Genomic DNA, 10,434 nt, shown 5'->3' with positions numbered 1-10,434 from the left:
TCTATTATATCCTATCAAAATTCCAAACACCATCAACCTTAGGTAAGTAGACTTAATAAGTAAATCTTGTTTGAATGAATAATTTATACGCACATTAAGCACTGACAGAGATTTACTAAGCAATGTATAATTTTGTACAATGCTATTATGCTAAGTAGATTTTACGTACATCTATGTTGTACCTTTATTCGTAATGCTAAATGTAATTACTCTAACAACTACAATTACTTTAACGACTTCGCTACGAAATACGTAGCTCATAACACAAATCTGAGCTCACGTTACTATCGGATTTATTTGTGAAATGCTTTGTTGATTGTTCCTAGTTTATGTAATTTTTTTATTCGTACAATTAACTACTTAATTCAATATTTATTTATTACGAGAGAATGAGAATCGTAAAATGAACCACGGTTCACAAAACATTCAAAAGTCAAAAATTTTACAAAGAAAACCTCATCTTTCAAACATGATCGAAATTTGAATAAAAAGAAACGGTCTGACGAACCGTTCTACCGTTCGGTTCGAAACGAAAATCCGAGGGCTCGTGCTGCAAAATCCGATTCGTCATAAAAGTATAATAATAGTGTAGGTCGGGGGTGCCGCAACAACGGGGGTGACCTACAACGCGCGCCGCCGCGGCAGTCTTCACTCGAGCTTTCTAATGACCCCAGGCGTTCTCTGTTGTGCTAACTCCACATCTACCTCCTAAAACTGATTTCAGTTAGCGTCCGATTGAAATTCAGCTTGTTTAAACGTTAACTGAGCGTCGCGTCCAATGCGCAACGGGCTTCACCCCCTCCCGGCACGTGCAACGCAAAAATAGACTCTATGTATGGCAGGATAACACAGTTCCGTAATTAGCAGATAGTCGGCAGTCAGCGCAAAGGAAAATCTGTCGGGTGAGTGTATAAATATGTATTACGTTTAAACTTTTATCGGGATGCTAGAAACGGAGTTTGGGCGATTTCGTGTATGGGTAATTGCATATTATATGTGTTTACTAACGTAGTTTGAAAAATATTTCGTCCAGTTGGGATCGGCGTCGTTTCTTTAGTTTTTATTTATGTTTTTTTTTCTATTATAATTATTTATAAGTAAATAAAATTATATCAGCCATGCGGGACCAGAAAATGCTTACGTTACGTGATGAAAATAGAGGTGAGTTGAGCGCCACGTTAAAAGAACAAACAGTATATCAATTATCCGAAGTGTATTTATTGACTTCCACGTTTTCCTTTGTAGCGGTCTCTTCTGAAGAAAGTGGAACACCGTGTGGCTAAAACACAAAATACAAAATTTGATTTCTATTTTTCAATAATTTACTTTAATACTTACTAAAGTTCATTTGTTAACAATGTTATGTTAAGTTTTAAGTAATCTATTTGTTTAGACATGTTGAAACTTACTACGTAGGTATTAAGTTTTTTCATAAATCAACAAATTTTGTCCCACAGAATATAGACTACCTTGAACTCACATTATTAATGAACGACAAGACCTGTAGTAAATTACTCAGACTAACTGAAAGCTCATCCATAATTCAAGATTATGGACAGAGGCTTTCAACTAGCCATTTAATTCATTTATTATTTCACCTAGTAAATGTATTATATACTTAAACCTTTCTATATATACTCTTCTTTCAAACGAAATAGAGTACATGCATCATTAAAAAAAAAGTCCGAGCTATAAGGGCAGAGAGTACCATTATATTTACAAAATCCTAAGCGACACCAGGACTGAGGCTTCCACAAAGTAAGCAAAGGGATTCACTTTGCGAATGTAAATTCGCTTTTCATGCAATGTCTCATGGAAGACTCACTATAAAATATTAAAAGTATTTAAGGTACGATTTTCGATTTGTGAAAAATCATTTAAAAAAATAATTCAACTACTGTCCATTGTTCCAGGTACAAGAGTGAATAAGATGTAAAAACAATATAATAATGTAACTATGAAAAAAATTATATGCCCGAAGACAAGGAAAAATGACGGCGATGTTTTGCAAATTATTCCGTTATTACTGTTTCTACCCTCCATTCTGCGAGCTCAAAATACCTTGGAATGTCCCGACTTGACAAGAACTAATAAATGTTCTTGTAACGTATTCGAAGACGGTAAGATTCTTTATATCGCCAACGTATATTTATAAAAATGAAACAAAATTAATTGCAGCAACGTCCTATTTCAGGATTGTCTCTGGATTGCCAATATACAGACTTAAGAGACGTAAAAAATGCACTTAAAACTGTGACTGATGTTCATTCATTGTCTGTTTACGACCTCGACGACAACGAAAATGCTTTGTTACCCCATTTTATACCTCAAGGCGTTTGTATAAAACATATTTATATTTCAAGAACAAGCATAAAAGATATTGGTGATGACACCTTTATACCGTTGAGAAAGTGCCTTGAAACGTTAACCGTCGTCTCGAGCAAGTTAAAGGGTATTCCTCACAGATCGTTCTCCGGATTACTTAAATTAATGTCAATCGAATTGACGTCTAATTATATAGAGGAGATACCAAGCTACAGTTTTTATGGACTTCCGCTAGTAAAGTTAGATATAAAAGCAAACGTATTACGCGAAATTTCGGATTCAGCTTTTTCTGGCTTAGAAATGTCTTTGAGTAAATTAGATTTGAGTGAAAACAATCTTACTATATTTCCTATAGCGGCTTTTTCAACTCTTAGGTATTTGCAATCATTGAAGCTAGCTTGGAACGAAATCGCTTCTTTCCCTTTAACTGAAAACACTGAATTAACATCTTTAGAGCACTTAAATTTGAATTCCAATAATTTTGAATTTATTTCAGAAGACTGCCTTAAATTTTGTCCGTCCTTAGTAACATTATCATTTCATTTTAATTTCATTAATAATATTAATTATCGTGCCTTTTATCATTTGCCTAATTTGAAATCATTGGATTTGAGTTATAATAGAATTAAAGTTATGAACCCCGGTATTTTTCAAAATAATAAGAATTTAGAGTACATAGATTTAGCTAACAATCATTTACGCCATATACATGGTATATTTTGCAATTTGCCATCACTCACCGAAGTAGTTTTAAGTCATAACAATATTTTAGATGTGCCAATAGATTCGTTTCTAAATTCTGATAAAATCGAAACAATACACTTAGATAAGAATTGTATAAGTAACGTACATAGTGAGAGCTTCAATAGTCTAGAAAAATTACTTAATGTTCACCTAGAATTTAATTACTTGAACCAAGTGCCACATAGTATTTTTATTAGTAATAAGAATTTACAGAAATTAAGATTAGACAATAATAAGTTTCGTGAATTAAACAATCACACTTTAAAATCTTTAATAAATGTTAATGAACTAAGATTTAACAATAATAAATTTAGATTTGTGTCTAGGTACTATTTTATGAATTGTGCTAAAGTAGAGGATTTGTATTTGGATAACAACGAAATAATTTTTATTGAATCAGGTACATTTATAGAAATGAAGGAATTAAAATATCTCAGTCTACACAATAATTACATAACCGATTTGAATGACGTCATGCCCAGATTAAGCTCAAGCCTGCTGACTTTGCATTTAGAATACAACTCTTTGTCATTAATTGGCAATTTTATGTTCCAACAACAGAAAGACTTAAACTATCTTAGTTTACATAATAATCACATAAAATTCATAACCAAGAATACATTTCGTAATTTAGGTCTTATTACTCGTCTTGATCTAAGTAATAATGAAATTTCAATTATAGAAGACTTTTCACTGCAGCATTTGAATTCTACTCGATTCTTAGATATACAGCAAAACTTATTGAGAAACATAACGAATTATACATTTTTTGGTTTAAGTGAATTAGAGGACCTGGACATTTCGAAAAATTTAATAGCATTCATTTTCGATATGGCATTTGATACCTTGAAAAAATTACGAAGTTTAAATCTTTCATGTAATCCTCTTAGAATTCTCACTAAAAATACTTTTCAACAAGGGCTACCCCTTAGCTCATTAAACATGGACCATTGTGAAATACATCAGATAGAAAATGAAACGTTTTTAGGACTGAACAATTTAAAATTTCTTTCTATCAGAAACAACTCATTGAAAGTAAGTGACCTACTCTCATTAAATATTCCAGGCCTCAAATATCTTTCTCTGTCACATAATATTTTAGATTATTTGCCTTTAGAATCTTTTATTCAGTTTCCACTTTTAGAAATATTATACTTGGAACACTGTAATTTGGAACATATACTTGAAGGCACCTTCAAATACAATAGAAATTTAATAAGACTGAATTTAGCACAGAACATAATCAGTGCAGTACCGTTGAAACTCTTTAATGTTGATAATACAATATCTGAGTTAAACATAAGCAACAACTTCTTGGACTACTTTCCATATGATACGTTACACAACTTCAGTCACGTCGAAACATTAGATATGACCGATAACCTGTTATCGAAAATAGAATTAAGTGGTCTTGAAAGTATGACGAAATTGAAATATTTAATTCTGAAAAAGAATGAAATTAAATCAATAACAGTAAGGAAGAAACTAGAATTTAGGAACTTAATATCTTTTGATGTAAGCTACAATAGACTAGATAACCTACCTTTGCTAATTTTTGATACTTTCCCCAATCTAATATATTTGAATATTTCGAACAACGAAATAGTTCAATTTGATTTTTTACTGTCGAACAAAAGAACAGGGATTTCACTAATGAACGTAGATCTCAGCAAAAATCCAACAATTGCTTGGACCACTACTAGCAAAGTAGACAATAACTCACTAGTAGCTAATTTATATGAATTACATATCTGTAGCACTAACATGACAAATATAGATGAAATCACATTTGAAAAGTTCACCAGTCTAAGGCATCTGTACCTACAATTGAATAAAATACGGAGACTGTCAATAAGTCCCTTTTCGAAATTGAGCTTTTTAGAAAACTTAGATTTGAGTTTTAATAGAATTTCACAACTGAAAACAAATAACTTTCGTGGTCTAACTAAGTTACGGACATTATGTTTATCAAATAACAATATTGAGTCAATGGAATCCTTTGTCGAAGACTTGGGCTACTTGAAGCTTTTGGATCTATCTCACAACAAGCTACAAAATATACTAAATGAAGATTTGGTGAATCTAAGAGAACTTACGTTATTGAATCTCAGCTATAATAACATAAAATACATATCCGTAACGGCTTTTAGAAATTTGAACAAAATCATTCAAATTAATTTAGAATACAATAAGCTGCAAATTGTACCCTTGGAGTTGCTTACTTCAGTTGAAAACCACATTGAAGAAATAGCTATAAAAGGTGGGTATCGAATAATTTTAGACTTTTGCTTGGTTTACTAAAGTTTGCTGAATTTGATCTTGTTTCCAGGTAATGTGATAATATGCAACTGTCAAAAAGATAATACATGGGTGTGGATACAAGATCATCCTAAAATTATAAAATCAAATTCAGTGACATGTCTTAATAATGAATATCCGAAGGAGAAATGTGATCTACCAGTGATATCCCAACTATCAGTAGATAAACACAAAGATAACTCGGTTTCCGTTTCATGGTTTATTCGTAATCGGACAGCTATTAAAGCAATACAGATATTGTATTATGGAGAAGAAGCTACGGCTCATGTAAGTCGAGTGATAACTGCGGTCATCCACAGTGCGTTTCCAGAGATCTTTTTTGCTACGTACCATCCGGCTATGGAATGAGCTCCCCTCCACGGTGTTTCCCGAGCGCTATGACATGTCCTTCTTCAAACGAGGCTTGTGGAGAGTATTAAGCAGTAGGCAGCGGCTTGGCTCTGCCCCTGGCATTGCTGAAGTCCATGGGCGACGGTAACCACTCACCATCAGGTAGGCCGTATGCTCGTCTGCCTACAAGGGCAATAAAAAAAAAAAAAACGATGTTAAAGAACAGGAGCATAAAATTGGATTCTTTGATTTAATGCATTTTTTATATTTTATAAATTTTTGTGTTAATGAATATATTTGTCGTATTCCAGATCAACTCCAAATATTTGGAAAAAAACGACGTATCTGTACGGATTACAAATTTAGAACCAAACGTTAACTACATTGTATGTGTCATTACGTTATCAGAAAATCCCGTTAACTATGAAGACAATAAAAATTCAGATAATAATTTAACATTAACAGAAGATTTAATAAACGTCACTGCCCAAATTAGTCAAGATATAGCCGCCGCAATATTGATGCGATCACCATCCAGTGAATGTATTTCATTTAATACCTTTAGAAAACAGGCTTCTATTAAATTGAAAACAAACAAAAAACTCGGCTTGGCATCCATCTTAAATCGTAGATTAGGTTTAATCGTTGGTTGTACATTGGGGTTTGTAGTCTTTTTTATCATGGTATCGGTTTTGTTGTATACTAAAATTAAAGAGCGGAAGAGAATAGCGAAATCTGATCCGGCTTGGTCAGAAATGAACGACTATCATTCAATGGCAAGCAAGGATGATATTTTACAGAATTCTACGACTGCTTCCACTGATAACATTTTATTAGGGATGGCAAAGCCGCGTTAATTTTTTTAAAATAGGTAATATGCAGAATTTTCTGTACATTGTCGAAAATAAATTCTAAATTATTGAATAGCTAGATAATACGTAATGACGCTTAGATCTTAGCATGATCTTATGGCGAATATTTAGGAATTATATCATTATATGGCGTGCAGTATCTGAATAGGGTTTACATACATTTCTGTAAAGGTATTTTATGTAAAATAGTTTATTTTAGTATTAGAAGACAAAATTGAATAAAGTTGTTGGAATGGTTGAATTTTCTTGTTTAGTTTAACTTTTTTTATATATAAATTTGGTATTATATTCAGTTTTAAAGTTTCTCTTTGCATTTCTAATGCGAATGAAATTAGAACTTTAAAGCTCAATTGAGGACGGCCCTGCAAATTTGAGCAAAGCTGTACTAAAGTACCATCTCAAAAATTACTTTTACGAGACAGCAGTCTTTTTAACATTGATATTAGCGAGAGACATAATTTTTACATAATAATATAAGGTACTTTAAAAAACCTATTATATCTTGTGTTTAGACGAGGCCATAATCGATAATAATAATAATCATAAATTAACCGAGGTCACAAATATCATGGTAACCATAGAGCCACTGGACATCACAATCTAAGTTTCGCCATCCGCCTTGAAATGAAGCCGAGGCTTCAATGGCATTATTTATCTTCTGAATACTCTTAAGACCAAAAGAAAAATTATGCCATGTCACCGTTCGTCTTCCTCCTTCCCCTTGCGTCGACATTCCTCTATGCTAAGGGTCGTGGATTCTCTGAACAACTTTTTTTTGTTCTATCTAGGGCTAGCTCAGTTGTTCTCGGCTGCGTGGAGAACATGAACTGAGGTGTTGAGGGTTGAGCGTATTTAGTCCGACTAGCCCAATAGAATTCTGCCTCTGGACCTTCTTCCGCATATTTATATGATCAATTTATTTTTCACAATAATTTCTCGAGAGAGAGAGAGGGAAAGAGCGAGAGAGAGAAAAAGTATTCTTTATTATGCACCAAAAAATAAATAAACAATACGATACATTAAATACAAAAAAGTACAACTGGCGGTCTTATCGCTAAGAGCGATCTCTTCCAGACAATCATCAGGTGGACAAAAATTATTTGGAAACGAATTACACGCGGTGTACCCATCAAGTTATACACATACACACATACATACATATATTCATAAATGTACATACAAATACACAATGTAATATGATAATAATTATTAAAAACTAGCTGACCCGGCAGACTTCGTAGTGCCTCAATCGATAAATAAAAGACCTAAACTTTTGTATAAAATAAACTTGAAACAAACAAAAGGAATCCGTTCGGAAAATTGTTATTTTTATTTAATCCCGAGCACTTTCATATTTATCTTCCTTTTAAGCCTTCTCTGGACTTCCACAAATAATTCAAGACCAAAATTAGCCAAATCGGTCCAGCCGTTCTCGAGTTTTAGCGAGACTAATGAACAGCAATTCATTTTTACATATATATAGATTTACCAACGTAAACGTAGATTCATTGACGTAAACGTCTCTGAAGTACGTTCTGAGGATATGGTCACTTCGTTATTCGTATCGCAAATTCATTGAAACATGAATTAAGTATTGATAGTTGAATTGATTGGCTATCATTACTGTTGGAATCAACTCAATTAATCGTTTTTCTATTGTTTGTATAGGTGATTGATTCGTGATTTCTGAAACGCGTAAATATCACAACATGAATACACCTTGAAACAGGAGGTTGAAATCTCAGCTATGCTGTAATAACGTCATCGCGTCATTTAAACTAGACTCATAGAAGACGTTACTGATTCACGACAGAATCAATAAATTGATGAAAAGAATTTATCGTTTTATTTACATTAATGAGAATTTAACTGAAATGTACAAAATTATTTAGGCTCTTAAAAGAAGACACTTAAATGACAAGAAATTTCGAACTCCATTTCGGAATAAGTTTTTTTAATCGTGATCAAATTATTTTCTAGCATTGGATTAGCTTCTACAGCCCTACGAAGATTTATTGATTGCTTTTTTTTAAACCTGTGCTGATAGCCTTGAGAGGCTATTTCAGCTTCACCCTAACGTGTAGGTGAGCTCGCGGGGCTCAAACCGCAGTGTTGCTAGCACTGACTCTAGCAAGAGCAGTGCTTCGTAGAATCTACCACCGAATCGGAAACGCGACCCACTGAGAAGATCCGGCGAGAAACTCAGTGGGCTGTGTCTGTGGGTAAGTAACTTATCAAAGCTACACACCGTTAATTGTACATCTCGTTTTGACATACAGGACTAATTGTCGCTTAAGTGGCCTAGCCCTAGAGAAATGAGCTAATGTACACATCCAATATTGATGTCTGCATCCCCAGTGCTCAGGGGAACTGTTTGATCGGCTCTGTAAATATTAGTTGACGTTCGCAGTTTTGGTCACCGTCTAGTGATTAGTTTGTTAATTACTGTTGGGATTCGAATGTGGTTAATAGTCTGTCAGCTTAATGCTTTCGCATTAAATGAATGTTATTGTTTATTAGATCATCACAAACTATAATTTTAGAAGTATGGGACGTGTTATTAATACCGATTTCAATGGGAATTTCAGACTAGGAAAATATGAATTTTGGTTTTTAAGAGAATAAAAAAAATATATGATGAAAATATCATTTTCACTCGAAGAAGAAAATATTAGGTGGCGCACATATTTTAAATACTATTATACTAATAGTCGTTTTAGGATATAAGTGTAATATAGAGACCAATGTACACAACAAATTTAATAAAGATAATTTAAATGTAGGACTATAAAGACTGTACTAGATAGTAAGTAGTACATTTTTTTCTTTGACCTTTATTTGACCCTGGTCTTTATTTGAAACGTCCGCCCCATCCACGATAGAGCCTGGTAGAGTGGGAGGGTAGCACTACTCTCGACAGGAAAAATAGTAGAACCAGTCCTAACAATAATTAACTCTCTTAGTTTCAAAAAGAGAACTATCTATTTTTTAAATCAATCAAGCAAAAGAGACTAATCTTAACAATGATATCTTAATTTTAATATGTATTTAAAAAAAACAATAATTTACATGTGCTTAGATTCAAAACGAAAACTAAATTATATTGTTTATGTTAAGCTATCCAAAGACTTTAATAAGTGAGCATAAATCTTGAACATACGAATCGAAAAAGTGGAAGTTCGCGTGTTATAGGGCTTTATTAAATACTTAACCCATTTTTGTAACCTCCTGGGGCAAGTTCCAGTTTATGTGGGAATGAGTTGCTCGCTCCGGGCATTTCAATATTGTAGTAATTGTTACGTTATAATACTCATTGTAAAAAACTCATATTTAAAAAAATAATGTAATATTAAAAAATTAATAAATAACAATTTATTAAAAAAAAAAAAAAAAAAACATGCCCGCTGAGTTTCTTGCCAATTCTTCTCAGGACGGAGGCTAGTTCTTGTGAATTGGCGGTAGTTCTTTTGACGTTCAACAAGTATGTACTTTCATTTATGTTGAATAAAAAATTTTTGATTTGATTTGATTTGATTTGATTTAAGCTTCCAAGTATAGTTACAAGCGAAGTAAAATTTCCATATCAAACAATTAAGAATGCCGTTCACTAATTTTAGTATTACGTTAGTGCTATTAAGGTAAATATTTTAAAGTATCACGGATATCACGTCTCTGTTTTCATCTTAAGGAAATCGCAGATAAGTAATTCAATAATAAAAATTATAATAATTTTCGCCACCTTCAAATCGCCCTCACAAATCGATTCGACGTGAAGAACAACCTTAAGGACTGGGACAAACTAATTGGGATACAAATTTTCTAATTCCATCTAAAAATTGGCAAA

At 32.9% G+C, this 10,434-nt stretch overlaps 1 protein-coding gene across 1 annotated transcript; it reads left to right on the top strand.

The window, feature by feature from the left end:
- The first annotated feature begins 638 nt into the window (after positions 1–638).
- Positions 639–6,835, top strand: LOC101742972 (protein artichoke). Its single transcript, XM_038013021.2, has 5 exons — positions 639–902; positions 1,914–2,120; positions 2,195–5,329; positions 5,399–5,655; positions 6,030–6,835. The coding sequence occupies exons 2-5, from the start codon at positions 1,958–1,960 to the stop codon at positions 6,573–6,575; spliced, it is 4,101 nt and encodes a 1,366-aa protein (XP_037868949.2). The 5' UTR covers positions 639–902; positions 1,914–1,957; the 3' UTR covers positions 6,576–6,835.
- Positions 6,836–10,434: the final 3,599 nt, after the last annotated feature.

This window comes from Bombyx mori, chromosome 9 (genome assembly GCF_030269925.1).
Source record: "Bombyx mori chromosome 9, ASM3026992v2".
NCBI classification, from domain to species: Eukaryota; Metazoa; Arthropoda; class Insecta; order Lepidoptera; family Bombycidae; genus Bombyx; species Bombyx mori.
Note: the sequence above shows the minus strand (reverse complement) of the source record. Positions and strands in the feature narration are given on the sequence as shown.

Bases quoted from the DNA above. Each gene is read 5' to 3' on its own strand.
- LOC101742972 (XM_038013021.2), top strand. From the start codon at position 1,958: ATGAAAAAAATTATATGCCCGAAGACAAGGAAAAATGACGGCGATGTT. The intron at 5,330-5,398 runs GTGGGTATCGAA...TCTTGTTTCCAG, and splicing joins TGAAGAAATAGCTATAAAAG to GTAATGTGATAATATGCAAC. The intron at 5,656-6,029 runs GTAAGTCGAGTG...GTCGTATTCCAG, and splicing joins GAGAAGAAGCTACGGCTCAT to ATCAACTCCAAATATTTGGA.